Below are 20,833 nucleotides of genomic sequence, written 5' to 3'. Positions count from 1 at the left end.
AGCGCTGTGTGTGTGAAGTTGGGAGTTATTTGCTCAAGTTACAGCCCTCTTCCACTGTGATCCGCAGGATGGGTGAGTCATCTGTTCAAGGACTTGGGCGCTTCGCTGTTGTGGGAACATTTCCATTTTCTTATTTCCATGAGACCTCAGAACAAACTAAAATGGCCTCCATGATTCAACAGCAAGCCAAATTCATGCTTAGTTTGGTGGAAAAAATGACATCTGAGTCATTCTAGGATGACTCCTTCCTGGTGTGTCTCTGGAGTTAAAATAAAAAGATCCACCCCAGACTCTCAGGTTGAGTTAGGGCTTATCAAGCTGAATACATAAATTACATGAAAATTGTGCTCTATTCCAGAATTCAGTGAGACCAAATGCAAATGTTGAAACTGGTAAAAGAGGTTTTGTTCAAGTATCTCAATTTTAACCAAGGATTCAATGCAATATAAAGCGGAGCACAGAAAAGTTATGTTCCCTGCAATTTTGAAGTTATCATACTTTGTAAACAAAAGATAAAATAAACAATTTAATACTTCAACTTCAAAAATTATAAACATTGTGCATTTGTTAAAAGGAAAAAGGCACCCACAGCTTCTTATCCTGGAGGACACAAAAGCAACTAACCTACGGTATAAAAAGAAAACCCCCATCATTTTTCTGCTAACCACTGTAGACCAACCTACTTATTTTTTGCAGTGACCTGTTTCGCCTGTTTCTTCAGACTATCCTGAACTGCCCTCTAGAGGCAACAAAAGCTACTGCAGGCGATTTTCTCCGACGTGTTCTCAAAGTTGAGTTTAATTTACTAGGTTTTATTAACCAGCTTCATTTATGACTGAAGTGTGTATCATACCGGTTACATAAGATGCATACATTCAATCTCCAACCGAACCGGATTTGAAACTGATGTTCAAAAAAAAAAGTTGCTTTGTGTATAACGCTGCAGTAACATTTCAAGGCAAAACTGTTAGGGCATGTTAATGCAAGCAATAATGACAAATTGGCATGCTTTACCATTTAATTGTAATAAGTTATGTTAGCTCAATGCTGAGCTGCAGAGATCAACACCATAACAAAACAAAAAGCAATGTCACACCCAGTTACAGTGAGGAGGAAAAAGTTCTTTAGACTCATAAGGAAACAAATAGTGTTCAGCTCTGGGCTACTACTTAGCCCACAACACATTTTCTGAAAAACCACAAATCCAAGTTCCATGAATGGCATTGTGGAAAATGCTTTATTTCTCAGGTCAAACAACAAAACAGCTGAGCCCACTGAGACAACTCATTTTCATATACTGCCGTGTCAATGCCGTTGTTGTCAAAGGTAGCCAACAGTCCGCTGCTTGAAGTGTTGAAGATTGAAGGGGCAGAGTGCTATATCTCAAGACTTTCCCAGTGTCCTCTCACTTGAAGATCTTGCCCTGGTTGAAAGCTTTACCCACATGCTTGAAGTCACCTTCCCAGGCAAAGTATTCCTTTACCATGGTCTTGCACTCCTCACTGTTTGGATCCAGCTTGCGCCAGTCATATGACTCGTAGTCAATCTGCCAGTCTTCAGAAAGCTGGGTTTGGAACAAAAACGTCTGTTTAGTATAAGTGAAATATCCTCAGGTTTGAAGCATCAGATGATCAATTAGAAAACTGTTCAACTAACATATGGAAATATTTAAAATATTTTGAATTAACATGTGCATTTAAACTATTAAAACTTAATTTCTGAACATTTTCAATGATAGAAGAAATTTTCTGAAGTGCATTCCTGATAAATTAATGAAAAATTCTCTGCTGACTCAATGTATATTTAGGAGGTTTGATTTTAAGGCCACAGCATGAACCAGCCCCTTTACTCAATGACCCAGATTAATATGATCTAATTTTTCAACTGGGTTTTACCCAATGTCAAATTTGCAGACCTCTTATTCTATATTATGAACAATTCAGGAAACCACAAACTGAAGTAACACTTTCTATCAATACACATAAATGAAGAACTAACTAGCTTCAGGGTGGGGACCTCTTATTAGGACATTGTGGACAGTGTAATCTCGGCTTGAAGAAAAAAAAAAGCTTACGGTGAAGGCCAGCTCCTGGCCTCTGAAGACCCAGATTCCAGAGATACTGCTGTTATTGTCAGTGCCAAACAAGATGACACTTGCAAAGGCATTCTTTCTGAGTTTGTCCAAGCGCTGGTACATACCTGGAGGGGCAGATAATTATTAAACGTGGTGAAACCAAAATTAAATAGGAGCATTTGCAGAAGCAAGCAATAGGCTTACTTTATATGCTATATTGAATTCATGTCAAGTTATCTTCCATCTGAGACTGGCCATGAAAGCATGTACCAACACTAAAAATGGTCAAATGGAGCCAGATAAGTTTCTTTTTCATGTTTGCACATCCTCAAATTGACTCGAGCGCCACAAATCTACAACACCAATCAGTACACTTCCTTGTGGCCACAGGATGAACCAGCCATTACAAAAAAATATATATCAGTAAATAAATTGTGAGATTACAATAAAATGTGACCACAGCATGAACCAGCCGTTTGCTCACTGGGTTGGAGATGACTGGGATGAATATGGTAGTCTCTTTTCCCCTGCCAGATTAAGACTCGGTGCCATGAGTAGGCACTGCCTTGCCCATTGACAGGGGATGTAAGAGGGACTCATTCATTGCAAATGAACCTTACACCCCATGTGCTATAATATTTAACTGTTATGTATATTGAGGGATGAGACCAATTGAGGAACCTAAATGGAGGATGTTTGTCTACATAGCTATGCTACATTCAATCCATCTGCTCATTGGATAAAAGTCAAAAACAGTCATAAAAATATCAATAAATGGAAAAACTCAGATTTCTAATTCTTTCACCTTTCCCCATCTGAGCATTTAAGATGAATTGTTTCTGCATCAAAATCAACAAGTTAAGACGCATTACTGATAAACCATAGCTTTGCACAAAATCTCCCCGGCCAACTTCGTTATAATAGATCTAACGAACAACCGCATTGCCATATACAGGCCTCAAGTCTCCGCTGCAAAAAGCAATTGGATCATCTCCTCTTGTTATTCCCACCTGAGATTAGGTTGCAGCTTTTGAAGACAAGTGTAAGCTCCTCTGGGTATTTGTACTGACAGTGCCAAATTGAGAACCCCTCGGTGTCAAAGTGCTCCCAGAAATGGGGAAGGGCGACTGTTAGGGTGTCCTCATTTGAGTACTTCCTCTTGAACTCATCCATGACAAATGTGCTGGAACAAATATGTGGGGAAAAGATAATGTCAACTGCTTTAGAAAAGATTGGGAAATCATGCAACAAAGTAACGTTTCACATTATTGGACATTAACATGGCTACTGTTCATGCAGATAATATTTCTATTTATTTTTAATTGTAAAATTTCAACAAAATGTGACCACAGCATGAACCAGACATTTGCTCACTGAACTAGACATGACTGGGATGAATATGGCAAACTTGTTCTTCCGCTGTCAGATTAAGACCATGTCAGACAGAGACACGGCCTTGCCCAAAGACAGGGGATTGCATGTTATTCTGTTGATATAGTAAAAAAAAGGAGGCCTTCTGGGCCCTTCTACCTCTTTGGCAAGTGTGCAAAAGGGTCCTTGGTTTTAGGCTCAGCTGCCAAAACAGCATCACAGTCATCCATCTCCTCTTCTGGGTCTGGCTTCTTCTCTTCCTTTTTCTTCTCTTTCTTCTCCTGGGGTTTGTTTCCCTCTTTTCCTACTTTCTCTTTCTTAGCAGGGGCCTCTTTCTTGGGCTGCATCTCTGCAAACTTCTTGGCTATGGTCATAGAATTATGAGGAACATATTCTAGTGTTAATCGGAATTTACATTCTAAGGATAGGCATTAACTAAGAGTTGGGAAGCAATGTAAACAATCACCCAGTATAAAAATGATGTACAACAAAAGTTGAGTAAATCATATCAGCCATTGACTTGTGCAAATTTCACAACATCCCAATTGTAAAAGTGAACATTTGAATTAACTGTTCCAAAACGTAAACCCAAAAGCAAATTCACCGAAAGTATGCTTATCGTGTTGAAAGTAGATATGAGGGTACAGATTCTAACTAACTCCTCTAAAAGGTGTCTTTCTGCAGCTATCCTTACCATCGAATTGAGACATCTTTTCACAGAGCTTGACTTCTCCCAGAACTGTCTTGAATTGGGGCTGGTTGACGCAGGTGACAAACCAGCGGGTCACGTTGGGGTAAGGCTGACGGAAAGAGGGCTCAAGGACCTACAGTCAAGAGAGGGATTTTAGCACTCAAAAGAAGCTTGTATATTACAATATGGGGAACATCAGCAATTCTGTAACATGCACCACAAACCTGTTTGAAGAGCCACAGCATGGAGCAAGTCACAGTGATGTCAGCAAGGCTGACCCTCTCTCCAACCAGGAAGGTACGAGTGTTAAGATGTTGGTTAAGCAGGGCCAGGACCTTCTTCACATCCTCCTTTGCCTGCTCTGTGGCCTAGACAGAGTTGAGAATGACTATGCAGAACGACACCTGATACAACCGTGTCGCAATCACAGGGGTATGCACTGGTCTGTTCACAGATAAATCTAAAATAACTATGACACAGCATGACCGTGGGGGAAAAAAAGGAGCTACACACCTGCTTGTTGAACTGCATTATTCCCAGGGTAGGGAAAACCCATGTGCTGGCTGGAGGGATGATCTCTGAATCAGCAAAGCTCACCCACTGCAGCACTTGGGCTGCAGCCTGGGGAGTGGCACCACGCAGGGCATCATTGCTCACTGCAGTTGACAAGAGTAGTAATTTGTGATCAGAATAGTTTCAGACTCCTTTACACAATTGATCCAAGTTTTAAACTAAGCCAACTGCTACCTTTTCTTCCCAGCCACTATTTAGAAAACACACCAAAAAAAGTTTCCATTTCTTGGTTTGTACAACCTGAAGTTGACTTGTGCAAAATGTATAAACACCAAATCGATACATCTTGTGGCCACAGCATGAACCAGCCATTACTCACTGAACCAGAGATGACTGGGATGAATATGGTAGTCTCTCTACCCCTGCCAGATTAAGACTTGGTGCCATGACTAGACACTGCCTTGCCCATTGACAGGGGATGTAAATAAAGAGAGGCTCCCTCATTGAATGTTGGCCAAACACAACATGTCCTATACCAATTAAGTTGACTACATCTCAAATGTCAATCTAGAGATCTGATTTTGATTGCTACATTCAGTTGCATCATGATGATGAATTATTACAAGGAAGAATAGTACTGCTGGAGTACTGTCACTTTAGTAGTGGTGTATTTCCCTCTATTTTTGAAGTTAGGACTACAACTCAATGCAGGACACTTTCATTCCCAGTTTGACTGATTGACAGACTTACAGTAGTGAGCAATGGCATTACTCTCGAACAGGCAGAAACCATCATCTCCCTGGTAGGCCGGCACCTGCAAACCATCATTTTTTTGTTGCCGGTTATCACTTTATGCATATAAAAAAAATCTTGTTTTTTTTAAAAAAAAAAAAAAAACCAAATGCTTCCCACTAACCTTTCCCAGAGGGAAGTTGTTGAGGAAGCCAGGAGTACGGTTTGTCTGTCCAAAGGTGAAGGCAGGGGAGTTACTGGCCACCTTAAGGCGAGCACCGCTGTACTGGGCAGCAATCTGCGCCTTAAAGGCCCGCCAGTTCTCTGGGTAGGTGTACAGGGTCTACAGGGAGAACACAATGTTAGAATATGACATTGAATAGCACACGTTTAGATGAGATTTGTAGCAGCTCACTCAATAAGGAAACTCACAGCTGACTAGGCCAAAGATCATGTTAACTGGCGCTGAAATAAAATGGATCTCTGATGTGAGGATTCAAAACAAGTACCGGGTTTTAATGAAAACCATGGAGCACGATTTTGCGACTCAAAATGGTGAAAAGGTCGATGTGAGACGCCACGCTCAAATCTAACAATAAGAGGGGTAGGAAATGGCTAGTACAGATGCTAGAAGAATTCACGTGTCGTATGTGTGAAGTAAGGGTTAGCATCACAGGGGAAGAAATGGAAATTTTCAGATACATTGATTTAGAGTTCGCTCGATCGGATACGCAACCACAAGCAGTATATTGTAACGCAGCGAAGCAATCAAGATTACTGTGAGTATTTAGAGTGAAAAAAGTTAAAAGTGTAACGTGGCACAAGTCAGTTGGAGGGGATGGGCGTCACACGGAATGAGGCAACGTCAGGATAGCAACGGGCTAACGATTGTTAGAATGAATGAAAAATACACCCCAAAATAAAACCATCGAGGACGGAAAGTACTGCTGGTACCCAATAACGCCGTGTAATAACAACGATCGGACGGATTTTAAGTGGATTGAACTGGGAAAGTTTAAACAGAGAATACAAAGGCCCTTTCTCCATCTTACTCACCCCTGCCGCCATCTTCAGGACGAGAGAAAGAAAGACCGGTAGTACGTCCCCGTGACGTATTTACGGCCTCGAAACGTGCGCGGCCTCGATGGCTGTGCGCGCTCACGTTACACGTCTCGAACTACCGGAGCTCGGCCTTACGCCACGTCAGGAACGATACATGTCATGGAGTGTACATTTTTTCTTACACACACACTCATATCAAATTATTTAAAAAAAAAAAAGAAAAAAAATATTTAGAAAATATTCTTACATTTGTTCTAATAAATTGCATAGCACATAATCATATAACAAAACTTTATTCTAGTCAAATATAAAACAAGTGATACATATTGACAAACAAAACCTGGTTGCATTAGGATATTCAATAGTAACATTAGTATAAGTATATCTTGCTATCAATGTAGCAAGCATTCCAGATACACTGTGAGTATTACACAATTTTCAAAAAAGAAAACAAGATGCAGGCTATTCATTAAGAGAATGTTTATGCAGGGAAAAACCAACTAAATATCTCAACCAGCATAGAAAAAAGGTATATAAAACAGAAAAACTACTAAATGAAATGGTCTGTGTAAAATCTTTCGGGGACAAATCAGCTCACGAGACCTAAAAAATAAAGATTAAAAACAGTTTTAGGAGTCATTCAGGTCATACATGGGAAATTAATATTTTGATAAACAACTTACTACAACGATTCAGCAAGGCCTTTATATTTCAAAGTGATGCAAATTTTTTGCTGAACTTCCATTACCATATAAAAAGATTTTTTTTTTCCCCAAATAAATCATCATCTACTGTATCTGACATTGGGAAAATGTACCATAACACTCACCCAGGTAGTCATCCATTAGTGATCCAATTGCAAACTAGAAAATTGTGAGAGGTTAGTTATTAACTTTTGAAAGTGTCATGGTATGTAACTTCAATGAATTGCCGTTAAACATTTTTGATAGAATCATATGTACTTCACCGGTCAATTCAGAAATGACCGTGGAAGTTGTGGTAAACTTACAATGTCATTCTTATCCACTCTTGTCCCAACAATCTTTAGCCGTATCTCATCATCTTGTTGAATGACAATGTCCTTTAAAAAAGAAAGAGAAAAACTGTTACTTGTGAAATACATTAATTAAAAAAACAACAAGCAAGCTATAAACCCTTTAATACGATGTTATATTTTATACAGTCAACCTTGATAAATCCAAAATTGCAGTGTTCTAGACTTGCTCTTTCCACTAGTAACACTGAGGGTCCTTAACAGACATGTTAGGAACACCACAACATCATTCTTCTTGACAAATATTGTCCATCTAGATGGATTTTTCCAAATAAATACAAATTGAAAGTCAGTACAAAATTAAATTCAATATACCATTATTACCAGTGGCATAAAGACGCATAAAAAAAGGGTATATCTTGCATGTTTCAATTTGTGCCATTGCTTTTGATCAGTTTTAATACTTGAATACTTTCACTTTGGTCAGGATTTGAATATGTTTGATTTCAACAGAAACCTACTTTACACAGTATGTAATTCAGATGTATAATTTCTAAGAATGAAAAATTCAGTCCCCGCTCTTCTGCATTTCATTCTGGATGCAATTTTACACTTTCTGGTAAAGGGAACTTGGTAAGCATGTCAAAAACCCATGAATCTTTTCACAAATGCAGATAAAAAGTGTGTGCAAATGTGTACAAATATGTATGAGAAACATAAAATGTTTTTTAACCTCATCAACTGTCTTGTAGCAAGGAGGATTAGAGTTGGGGTCAAATTCCATTTCTGAGGGGATGGACTGCAAAAAGACAAAAAGATAGACAATGTTAGATTGAAATGTGATCTGTAGTGAGACCAGACAACAGGTAGAGGAAGACAACAGGTAGAGGAAAATCTAGAGAGGTGGAGGTATGCTCTGGAAAGGAGAGGAATGAAAGTTAGTCGCAGCAAAACAGAATATATGTGTGTGAATGAGAGGAACCCGGGTGGAACGGTGAGGCTACAGGGAGTGGAGATCAAGAAGCTGGAGGATTTCAGGTACTTAGGGTCAACAGTCCAGAGCAATGGAGAGTGTGGAAAAGAGGTGAAGAGACAGTTCCAAGCAGGTTGGAATGGGTGGAGAAAAGTGTTAGGGGTACTATGTGATAGAAGACTTTCAGCCAGAATGAAAGAAAAGGTGTACAAGACAGTGGTGAGACCAGCGATGATGTATGGACTAGAAACTGTTACAATGACCAAAAGACAGCAGGCAGAACTAGAGGTTGCAGAGATGAAGATGTTGAGGTTCTCTTTGGGAGTGATGGATAGGATCAGGAATGAGTCTATCAGAGGAACAGCACGTTAGATGTTTTGGAGAGAAGGTCAGAGAAGCCAGGCTGAGATGGTTCGGTCATGTACAGAGGAGGGATAGAGAATATATTGGTAGACGGATGCTGGAATTGGAGCTGCCAGGCAAGAGATCTCGAGGAAGACCAAAGAGAAGGTTTATGGACGTAGTGAGAGAGGATAAGAAGGTAGTTGGTGTGAGAGAGGAGTATACAGAGAATAGGGTTAGATGGAGAAAGTTGACTGGCTGTGGCGACCCCTGAAGGGAAAAGCCGAAAGAAGAAGAAGACTGAAATAAAATGATGAAGTGTTTACTTGAAAATTTTAGTTTTTCATGAGTGACTTACATGACGGGAGATGAAGCAAGACATGGGGCCGATTTCTGTGAACAGTCCCACCTGTAAGAAACAGAACCCAAAAGAAATTAAGCAATTGTTAATTGGTTTACATTCCGCAAGCTACAAACACATATGTACAAAATTTTCAGAGGTTATCAATTAGATGTGTTTCAGGGATGGGCAAATAAAATATGAGCCTTTTTTTTTTTTTTTTGGTGTACATGTAAATGCATTTTTGACATGAAGTTGCTTAATTCATCAAATACTATCATGCATTGGTGTACATAAACGTACACAAATTGTGTCACAAAATAAGGCATCGACGTACAAATTCACCAGTTCCTCTCACCTTGTTAACCTGAGTCACCACTGCATCCACCACTTCCCCTTTAAATGGGCGGAATACGATAGCCTTGTACTTAACAGGATACAGGACAAACCCTCTGCCTGGTTGGATGACACCTGCACCAATGTTGTCAATGGTTGTGACAGCAATGACAAAACCGTATCTGCAAGACACAAACAATTATTTATTTGTGTGTATGTGTATATATTTCAGGAACATGAACAGCTTCTTAGCACTGCGTGTGTAGTATTACACATGATGTTTGAAAACATAACAAAAGAAGATTAATATTAACTAAAGTCAGTAGATACTCTATACACACATTGAATTGTTTGCAATTGTGTGCTTTTCATCACTTACTTGCCAGTACATGTACCCTCCACTTCCGTGAAGAGCTTCTGCTTCACAGTATTGAGTAGGTTGGGGCCAAAGTACCTCGGGTGTAGTAATATCTCATGTTCCAAAGAGATCTGTGGACACATTACAGCAAACAATAGAAGGGGAAAAAGTCCAGCATCCTGCCTTTCGTACTTACATCTAAATATTAATGTTATAGAGAGATAGTTACATGCATACGGCTAAATCTTGAACATATGCTTTCTAGAAAACATTGTTTAGAAGGAAGGTCGATGAAGCTACATTCGCTATGCTAACCAGAACTGTGCCAAGATGAAAGCACAATACGTAACCTCGTGAAACTGCTCATAAGTTACAAAATAACCGAATACTTACATGGTAAAACATTTCTTCTTTTAAACTCAATCGGTACTCCTTACATGCAATTGTTCTGTTTGTTTGCTCCTCTTCAACCAACTTCTATTGAGTGAAGCAAGGCTGTCACGGTTTCCCAGCAAAGTGCTTCCGGGTTGTGCAGCTTTCAACGGGAAGTTCTTTTGTGGTGTTTCGCAACACAAGGAAGTACGGTTTGTAAACAAAATTACGGTGACTGTAAAACATTAATCTTAATACTGGTACGACCGAAATAATTCCAAGCCTATTATGTTTTGTAGTAATTGGTGATTTAAAGGTGTTTTTTTATTTTTATTAAGGTAGGCGAATGGTTAAGGCGCATTCCGTGAGCAGGCCTGACCCCCAGCGGCCTGGAGGGTGAGGACGGAGTTACGAGAGACCGAGAATGTTCGTCAATCCTGGGTTGGAGTTGAACCGTGGGGTCGTTCATATGTTTACCCCTGGCACAAATAGCTCTTCTCCATTCTAATAGCCGTTTAAATATAAACAAGAGTGATAGCGTCCATTTTACTAAACTAAATTGAACAAACCGCGACTAAAAAAGCCGGAAAGAGTTTACGACGACGTCAACGAGCGGTGTTTGATTTCCAATTCCTGGACCAGTGTTCGTATGTGAGAGTCCTGGAAGATTGTTTTCCCTGAGATTTCCCCTTTTCTCAGGCTGCTATGACGGCTTATAAAGTCACCTCGAAGTTGCTCCGTGCCTCGGTGTCTCAACATCTCGTAAGTTGTCGGATACGCCAAGTGTTTTGGAGATCCGTGTTTTGGTTTCTCTTAAACCGCCCCGTGTGTTTGCTTCCCCGCTGTCCAGGCGTCCCTACGGCCGGCCTACGGATGTCGGCCAGCGACCCGGACCAGACTTCTCTCAAGCGTCTCATCCGAGCCAGAAAAAATCAGTCGTTATCCAATACCTTACAAGAAAGATCTCCCTTATGACATCGTGGAGCTGATGGAAGAAGTGGAGTCAAAAGTATACAAGTATTCGTTTTGAGTGACGATTTAAGTGCACATTCTCTACATTTCATTATAAACCTGCTTCTTCACAGGGAGGCTTCTTGCCTAATGTGTTCAAAGTCCTCTCTCACAGACCAGGGGAGTTTAGAGCCTTTTTTGCATATTACAATGAGCTCATGAACAAAGAGACAGGTGTGTATATGTGTGTGTTAAGTGACAGAAATGCATTTCATGTCCACATATGTCTTATAATATAGACAATGAAATCAGGTTAGTGATAATCTGTATATGTAAATTACTGACACAGACATGCATATCAGTCTTGACATGAATAATTTTAACATGGTACAAGATTTTATTGAACTTGAATTAATGCCTTGCGGGAAATTCTTCTTTCCATTTAACCCATCATGGATGAACCATGAGTTGGCAGTATCTAGCGGCACTAGGGGAGCAATTAGGGGTTCAGTGTCTTGCTCAGCAGCACTTCGACACACTTTGAGGAGCCGGAACAAGGAATGTTTGCTTCGAAGGACGATTGCACTACTTCTGCAAAAATTGCAGAAGGAAAGATAAATATAATAAATTGACTTCCTACTACAGCAGGCCTTGTTTTCTTAGCAAAATCCTGCTTCATTTGTGGAAGAGGTAATGGGTAAAGTAGTATATCATGCATAAGTTTTTTTTTGTTTTTTTTTTGCAGGAAGTTTTTATTTTTTATTTTTTGCTCAAGTGGCATCATTAACTCCTCACCTTAATTGTCCTCATTGTCAATCCACTGGGCAGATTTATTAAAGCTTGGGTGAATGTCACGCGACTAAAAATGAAATGAGCTGTCACTCACATCAGATTAAATAAAGAACTTTTTATCTTCCAGGTAACTTAAGCAAGGCAGACCGTGAGCTGATTGTTGTGGCCACCAGCATTCACAATAAGTGTCTTTACTGTGTGGTTTCGCATAGTGCACTGCACCGCATCTACTCAAAGAAACCCACTCTTTCAGACCAGGTATAATCTCAGACTTACTTTCTGTGGCTTCGTCTATTGTTCTTGAATAAGTCATCCTTGATTAATTTTCATTTAAATTTAGAAGTAACTTAACTCAAATCACTTTTGCACTCAGAATTGGCCAAGGTTGAGATGAGTAACACATCTGATAACTATTATTTCTTTATCGTCAATATACTCTGGCAACCTGCCCATAATAGTTAAACTGGTGCATTGCATGAAAGTGTAATAAGAATTTCACCTCATACTTTCACAATTCTGGATTACAAAAAATGCATACATTTTCCCCTTCTTTTACTCAGGTTATTGCAAACTATGAGAATGCAGAGCTGAGCGCTCGGGAACGCGCTATGCTGGACTTTGCATTGGCTGTGTGCCGAGCTGACACCATCACAGAAGAGCACTTCAAGTCCTTAGAGAAGGTGGGCTTTGATCGCGAGGATGCCTGGGACATCGCTGCCATCGCTGCTTTCTTTGCCATGTCCAATCGTCTTGCACACCTCACTGACATGCGGCCAAATGCAGAGTTCTATAATATGGGCCGCATGCCTCGGGACAAGAATAAGGACAAAACAGGAGAAGAGAGAAAGTAGAAGGGGCAGACAGTGATCCCAGGTCATGAGTAACTGTTTTTTCGTGTATCTTATATATCTCAGTTGTATTTTTTGTACTCCGTGTTGTCTGAACAATCAGTGGAGTTGTTGGACGTTTTGGTCTGAAATGTAAAATTCGAAGGTACTTCAGCCACATTGCTTAGTAATACAAATTCATGGCAAAATGCACCTTGAAGCTAAAAAGCATCTAAATATCAAGTCAAAGTCTGACCTCCTTTACTGCATGGCAGTAAAATTTGCTACTGTCCTTTTAGATTTGCTTTTTGTTTGTTTGTTGTTGTGGTTATTTTCATTCATCCAACCTTTAATTCAGGGTTCCCCCTTATTCTATAGTGAACATTTGCAGTGAAAATGCTAATTCTCAGATGGAAAATAAAAAAAAAACAAACTTGAGCTCACTAAAAAGTAAAACCTTAACTTTTAAGACTAGCTTTCCTTTTTTCATAAACTCTGTGTTGAATAAAGAGAAGTTATTTTTAGCCTATAAATCAGGGTTCCCCCTCATTCTATAGTGAACAATTGCAGTGAAAATGCTAATTTTCAAACCTTAACTTTTAAGACTAGCTTTCCTGTTTTTATAAGCCCTGTGTTGAATAAAGATAAGGAATTTTTAGCCTATGGCTCTTTTAACTTATGGGGAGTAGTTAGAATTTTTGTTGATTTATCAGTGTTGGTATTTTTATGTATCTACACAATATATGTTAATTAAACTGAATGTAAAGCGCATTGTTTCACAAAATTTAAAAACAATGGTAGATTGGACTGGGTTTTTTGGTCCTGTCACATCTAAACAGCGTCAGGAACAATAACAATTGGATTAATGCATAAAGACAGGTACTGCAGTTGCCAGAAGCAAGGGATTAAACAAGCAACCGCTGTATTTCTAGTTGGCAACTTTGCAATGCTACACAGACTAGAGCTATAGTTCAAAATTAAAATGCCTTCTATTAAACAAACTTTAAAACACACATTTCTGAAGGAACCACTTTATTATTTATGTCTTCAATCTGCTCATGTCTCAGCAGTTTGTGATGGGTTGATAAATTGGAGAGACTCCAATCATCTTAACAAAGTTCCCCTGCCTACACCAGATGGCACCACATCCACATCGTGTTAGTGAAATCTAAATGTACTATAAATTTAAGGTTAAAAGATCAATTTGTGATTAATATAAGAGCTGGAAAGCTGACAAAGCTGAGCCCACACCGTTTATTCAATGAGTACTGATATTTAAACTACTTTCTTGTGCCTTGTGCAACTATTTGTATCACAACTTTGTTTTCAGCAACCTAGTTTTCATTCTGATGTCCCTGTGCTGTCAGTTATCTGAAGTGACAGAAGTCAACATGGTTCCAGGCATCACCAGATTTACTTTGTTGTGCACGCTCCACTCCCTGGGTTGGTGTGACAGAACCATGCTTTTACTCCATAGAGAAGAAACAACGTGATTGATTAAAGGGTAAATGCTGAAGGACATCTTTTGTTCTAAGACTGAAAATAATCACAATAAATGTAACAGTGGTGGAACAAGACAATAGTTTAGTAACAACACATATTTACAAAGCACTATGCACCCTATTCTATTGCCATTGTAAATGACTAAGAATGATAAATTGAATAGATATTATTATTTTGGTATTGAGTGTATCTAAGTACTCTGTTAAGCAAGAAAAACTTAAACTGCATTCGAACAAAACCTTTTAACCAGTAGATTTTGATTGACGATTGACAAATGAATGACAAGAAACAAAAACAGTTTATAAATTGTTTAAAAGGACTGTTGACCCCAGTTACAATTATGCCTCTATATTGCTGTGGTGTGACATTATCTTGATAGTGCTAATCCTGTCTGCTTTCTCTTGAATACACAAGAGTTGAATAATTTCTCTTGTGGTCTTCAAAGTGTCAAAACCTCCCATAATGCATTTTCTGGTAACTGGAGATAACCAAAATTACTGTAAAGAGTAATGTCATGTGGATAATTGGCATTACACATGAAATTAAATTTAGGCCCACCAAAATTATAATAATTCAAACATCTCTGCAGATAATACCCCTCCAAAAGTCAGCAACGAACATTGGGTTCTGTCCAAATTGTTAGGTAATTCTCAAAGCAGGTAGAGGGTAACTGATAAACTCAAAGGAAACCAGTAGTAGAAGTACCATATTGATGGGGTTGAGTGGTTTCTCCTATGATGGCAACACTCATAGATGAGCCCATTTGGTTGTATTCACTGCTGAAATATGAACGTACTGGGATGTGTGATACACACACCACTGACAGAGGTGGCAGGAAGTCATAAATATTCCCTCAGCCCTTCTTTTATTCGCCTGTTTTATGGATTAGCTACCAAGAGCGTATGGCGTCAGTTAAATTATATGGATGTGTCTCTTTTTTTGTTTTTGTTTGTGCTTCTCTTGATTGTATCTTATAAATCCTTCCCACAAAAAAGAATCACATGTCCTTCAGTTAGAATCACACACTGTGAATCTTTGTGGAGGTTTGCAGTCATCCAGGTCATAGTAAATACTGGATATACACTGCTGTGGAATGTGACTCACATTTAATTCTTGTAATGGACCCCATTGCCCGTTGTTGAGTGAACGTCAATGAATTAATCTTAAACATGATTTTATTGAACAATCCCTCGCTGGGCCTCATCTTGTCCTGCCCTTGTCACCCAGTTAAAATGCAATATGTCTCAAGAATCTGCTCATGTACCATTAAACCTTCCTATTAAGCCTTAACTCCCATGACCTTAATGTTCCCTATTAGTAATAAAAGGAGATGACACGCTCTAGACAGTTCCAATTTATTACCTTCTCTTGCCATGTTTTCATTCAATTTGGACTCACGGACCTAAATTTGATGCAACAGAAACCACCAAGGCAGTCCTCATTGGGAAACCTAACATCCACATCCCACAATCTGTTTTTAGAGTAATCTGTTCTCATATATTCATGAATAACTCAATATGATTTTGATGTGTCTTTGCTCTCTCAAGGCAGATTAAACCTGCCAATGAGCTCACAAGATGGATGGAGAGGAGAAAATGGATCAGTTACTGAGGGCACAGAATGAGCAACAAGCTTGTTGGACAAATGAAAGTAACGACTGGTTATACGTCGGTGAACATCATTCATCACTTAAGGGTCATCCCATAATTCTCAGAGTGGATAATGAAGTTTCATGGCAAGTAATATCAGAGAATTTCCCACATTATCTCCAGTCTAAAGCAGAAGGGGCAAGATAGACCAGTTACTTTCAGGAAATACTCGTGTTAATTGTGGATATCAATTAATGTGTGGATTGTATTTATCTTGGAAAAATAATTTGGTCATTTTACCCGTGAAATTACAGGAAATCCTTTATATTTCAGTGAGTTTCCCAGGATCTGAGATGGCATCTATGAAATCTCTTTTCAGATAATTTCTTTTAAAATTCAAGACTATCAGAAATAGTCTGGAATGCCAGTTAATTCGACTTCATATACGATTAACATTCTTAAGTAGCGTCATATATCACATAATGCATCAGTACCATTGTATTGACATGTGAAATTTCTCGCCAAAATTGAATAATCTGGATGTGAGGCTCGATCTTGAGCTGGACAATATAAGACAAAATTGAAATCAAAGATGAGAAAAACATTTTTCTTCCAGTGTTGATCTTGCAAACACTACCGTAAATACTGATCCACCACATCTCATTTTTGACCTCATAGGCAACCAGTTTGAGAGGTGTTTCAGATTACACTGTTCCAGACTGATAATCCAAATGCACATTTACTTAATCCCTGCGGATTATGGTTCATACACCATCTCATATTTGCAGTACGAGAGATTAAAGGTTGCACTTTTTTTGTTTCTGTTATTTTTTCTCTTTCAAACACTTGTTTTTCCTGGTGTTTACACATGAAGATGTCTTTCTACTGCCATGTGTTTTTGCTGCCTCTAATTCTTGCTAATAATAACGAAGCAAAACACGACCTACAGGCTGTCCTCTGAGCTCCTTAGCCCGATGGAAATAATGGCCTCAATATTAGAGAGGATTACTTGAAACACTGCGATGATTTTAGTTTTGGCGTCATTCCCAGCTTCTTTAAAACAGTCGGTGTTTGGGTTTCAGATCATGATTGGATCTAGATTGTGATTGTCCTTGAAACTTGGCAAAATCACCTCTTGGCTGACCGTATTGTACATATCTGCACATTTGCTTGTGTGTGCCATGAATCAATAACGCTTGACTCATTTAATTGCTGCCATATCTCTTCAAGCCTTTTACATGGAAAGACTATGTTTTGCTTCCAGCATGCAGGGGGAGCCAAGTATTTACACCTGTGGCCCCCAGAGGTCATAGAGAACCCCTCTGTCAGGAAACTAAGACGAAAATGCAAGTCTAAACTGATAGATGACGGTATTCTGGGTTCAGCCAACTGTCTTTCATTCGATGATGCATCACATTAACATTCAGGGTGTCCCTTTTGCCCACCTACTGAAATGAATCACATCTTATTACAGTAATGAAAGTGTCGTGACAGATTTAATTTAAAAAAATGTCTTAATGAAGTTCTGGCATTAAATAGCACCATGGAACAAAAAGACAGAACTCATAAAAGAAAATAGAGCAGACATGATGAGAAATGACTGAAATTATATAAAAAGCATACAATGTTTTTAACTTTAAGCATAGCCTGCTAGATATGCCAATTCCTTCAAAACAGTAAAGTTAAAGGCTGGTAGATTCATTTGTTTCGAACCTATATCAATATTTTACTATAATTAATTTTTTTTTTTTTTTTTTTGGGGGGGGGCAGCCTGAAATTTTATGCGGTTATAAAGTGTCATTCAGGTATGAAATTTTGAATTTTTGCAACCTGTGAGCCAATGAGCTGACAGTAGTAAGTCAAACTTAAAATAAAGACCACCAATAAAATCGTAGTATTAAATGGTTTCCACATATACAGCATTTTTAGATTTAGCTTTTGAATTAAAATTGTTTTCAATCCCCCTTCAGTTATGAAATTGAATCAAATTCTACCGCAAAGGAAAATTCCTATAGAGGTACTTTACAAAATGCTAAATGTTACAACATGTCCTCCCTTGGACACATGGCTGACGCAACAATGAATGACCCAAAATGGGCAATGGGAAAATATTCATTTTCAATATTCACTATTCATAAATATACGAGAAGGCTTGTTAGCTCAAGCCCTTTACATCAAGTAGTCAACAATTATGTGGCCTTGCATCTGCCACAGACACAAATTTGGGGTAACTTTTGAAAATAAACTATACAGGAGGTTAAAAGATGTCGCGTCACCTGAATAAATCACAACATGGTGAAACAAGGATTAAAACAACAAAAGATAAAACATAGGAAGAGGCTCGGGGACTTGAGTATATTGTCAGAGGCCTTACCTCATCGAAGAAAAAGCATTTTGATTTAAAATGCCTCAACGGATGAGTCTGCTCACCAGATGTCGACAGCAAGGTTATTCACAGTGGAAGACTAGTGGAAAACTAATTCATTTAGAGGGATGCTTTATTGTTTGCACTAAATTTTCTGACTGTCTATTGAAAAGGCGTTACTCACAGAACCACAACTTTCTGACTTATGGTGAGACAAAAGTAAAAATCTGGAACAAACATATGTAGCATTGAAGCTCAGGGTTTGATAAATATCAGATCGTTACAACATGAGATAGTATGGAAGGGTGTGTGAGTTTGGGCCTGAGGACTTCCAGGTGGCCCGTTGACATGCAGCTAATCTAGAAGCAGAGCTCAGCAGGATTGTTTCTCCACACTTACCCCTGAGGTATTCTGGTAGTGATAGATTACTTGACACTTGGGATGTCAATCTATGAACTGTAAGCACACAATATCCAACCTGCAGCACATAAAAATTCTGCATGAGATTCATTATTATTCCATTCATAATGCTGGGCCAGCAGTTCGGCAGGCATATAAGGTGGTAATAAAATTCAGTATAGAAACATAACACTACCTGCCTCTTCCTCTTTGTAATTTAGTCTAGTACAGTCGACACATTTATGGTTTTGATTTAAAAAATAAAATCTGAAATATACAAAAGCTGTTCTTGTATACTCCTGCGTACAAGTCCAAAGTTTCATACTGGCACAGGAAAGAGCGCTATCAAAATGATTTTTATTTCTATATATTCACTTATGCCTTGTGGAGCAATATTGAGAGTGACTTCTTGTGACAATTTTATAAAGCTTGCTCTTTTTTTTTAAGAACATGAACCTCCAGTGGATCACTTTTTATTTTATTTGAATTTTCTAAGAGAGGTTGGAATTTTTGACTTCTTTGTTACAGTTTAATACAACATAAGCTTCTGCACATTGTTGAACACCCTCTGATTGTGTGAGATTCCAGGGCCCCTTTTTGTGACCGCAAGTGATGCTTCGGCAAACTGCGATGACATTGGTGAAAGCGATAAAACCAGGTTATACAACAAAGCAGGATGTTCTTGTCATAACTTTCTATGTGAAGACTAAATTTTCTAACCTTTTACTCTTATGTGAATGTCAATAATGTCACTTCAATGAACATTTCGGATACAGATCCGTTGATCATATAATGCAGTGAAGTGCGATTTGTTTTACTTGATGTTGTATTGAATAGAGGTAGCGGATTGCAATTCCATTCTTCAAATTATTTAATTACTTGAGATGCTATATTTTTTTCTCAATTGTCTGTCTAGGCTCATACGTCATCATATTATGCCCAGAGGTTTGGATCTGCTCCTCACTGAGCTCAGCAGTCTTGACTGTTTCACACTCTTTGAACCTGCAGTCTGGTCTCACTCAGACTCCTGCCTCCTGCACAGTGTGTGTCATTGTGTTTATATCTCTGAAGAACAGCAATGCTTGTGCTCATACGTCTTGAAGTTATGGAACATGTGTATCGTGAATCCAGATGTCTGACTGCTGAGCTTCTCCGCCTTTTCAATATCATCAACATCTCACACTATTGAATATCCAGTTACTAGCCTCACATTCAAAACTGCAGGAGTCGCCGCTGAAAACAACAACATATGTTTTCATCATATTTCGATCATTTGAAGAATAGAAGAAGCCTAGAGATTATGTCTTCAGCCAACCACGGTGGTTATCAGCATGTTTCCATAACATTACGGGTATAGCCAGCTGTTAACAGTTTGTTTGAATATTAAGAAATGATGCAAACTGAAGGGTAAAGTTTTCCATGAAAATCCAAAAGATATTTGGACCAAAAAAAGTGAAGCTTAGTAGAAAATACAGATACAGTCGCTTTTATAATCACATGCCACTGTTTTTCTCCTTGTGTACATTTTTTTTTTTTTTTTTCAGAAAAAATTTTCATGCCTCTCGGTGGGATAGTAGCACAAATACTCATGATTAACTCGTGCACTCGTGTATGGCTAAGCATGTAACAGAAAGAATACCATTTTCACTACATACCTCATCAAGAAAGTCCAGTCAGAAATCTTAATTTGCCTTTCAGAGATAGATTGTATGTTTTCCCTTTAATACTTCAGTTACCACTACTACTATTACCCCTGCTCTCACTTCTATACTTCCAGGACTACTACTACTACCACTATTATTAATAATAGTTATAGTAATTGGGGGGCGGCGTGGCGCAGGAGGTAGAGCAATCATCTTTGGAACCGAACATTCCTGGTTCGATTAACGGCTTCTCCCAGCGTGTCGAAGTGTTGTTGAGCAAGACACTGAACCCCAAACTGCAGCCTACTGCTCATGGTTTATCCATGATGGGCTAATTGCAGAGATAACGAATTTCCCCACAAGGGATTAATAAAGGATAAATTAATCAATAAAATTTTTCATAGTAAATAATAATAATCAATAAGTTGCAGAAGACATAAGATGTCTGCAATCACACCAATGCCAAAGACTCAGAAACCCTGTAACCTGAATTGCCACTCACACCTCTGCTGTCATTAATAATTGAATATTTTGAGAAAGTAATTAATCAGCTGCATGTACTTCACCATCATTTGTATCCAACCAGCACAGCATAAAGTTAAATGA

The 20,833-nt window shown here is 38.7% G+C and overlaps 3 protein-coding genes across 3 annotated transcripts; 1 reads left to right on the top strand and 2 right to left on the bottom strand.

The window, feature by feature from the left end:
• Positions 1-1,218: 1,218 nt before the first annotated feature.
• eef1g (eukaryotic translation elongation factor 1 gamma) lies at positions 1,219-6,567 on the bottom strand. Its single transcript, XM_086157720.1, has 10 exons — positions 6,438-6,567; positions 5,566-5,724; positions 5,400-5,463; positions 4,650-4,792; positions 4,361-4,504; positions 4,140-4,269; positions 3,605-3,809; positions 3,085-3,257; positions 2,075-2,199; positions 1,219-1,564 (listed from the first exon to the last, which is right to left on the bottom strand). The coding sequence occupies exons 1-10, from the start codon at positions 6,447-6,449 to the stop codon at positions 1,406-1,408; spliced, it is 1,314 nt and encodes a 437-aa protein (XP_086013846.1). The 5' UTR covers positions 6,450-6,567; the 3' UTR covers positions 1,219-1,405.
• A 153-nt stretch (positions 6,568-6,720) lies between these two features.
• Positions 6,721-10,340, bottom strand: polr2g (RNA polymerase II subunit G). The gene is made up of 8 exons (XM_086157722.1): positions 10,180-10,340; positions 9,808-9,917; positions 9,451-9,610; positions 9,111-9,161; positions 8,171-8,236; positions 7,453-7,524; positions 7,273-7,306; positions 6,721-7,046 (listed from the first exon to the last, which is right to left on the bottom strand). The coding sequence occupies exons 1-8, from the start codon at positions 10,189-10,191 to the stop codon at positions 7,033-7,035; spliced, it is 519 nt and encodes a 172-aa protein (XP_086013848.1). The 5' UTR covers positions 10,192-10,340; the 3' UTR covers positions 6,721-7,032.
• Positions 10,341-10,364: 24 nt separating this feature from the next.
• LOC147227694 (uncharacterized) lies at positions 10,365-14,526 on the top strand. Its single transcript, XM_086157721.1, has 5 exons — positions 10,365-10,920; positions 11,009-11,167; positions 11,244-11,343; positions 12,029-12,159; positions 12,462-14,526. The coding sequence occupies exons 1-5, from the start codon at positions 10,864-10,866 to the stop codon at positions 12,750-12,752; spliced, it is 738 nt and encodes a 245-aa protein (XP_086013847.1). The 5' UTR covers positions 10,365-10,863; the 3' UTR covers positions 12,753-14,526.
• The last annotated feature ends 6,307 nt before the right edge of the window (positions 14,527-20,833 follow it).

This window comes from Fistularia commersonii, chromosome 13 (genome assembly GCF_037954325.1).
Source record: "Fistularia commersonii isolate RoL2024-O1a breed Wild chromosome 13, RoL_Fcom_v1.0, whole genome shotgun sequence".
Classification (NCBI taxonomy): Eukaryota; Metazoa; Chordata; class Actinopteri; order Syngnathiformes; family Fistulariidae; genus Fistularia; species Fistularia commersonii.
Note: the sequence above shows the minus strand (reverse complement) of the source record. Positions and strands in the feature narration are given on the sequence as shown.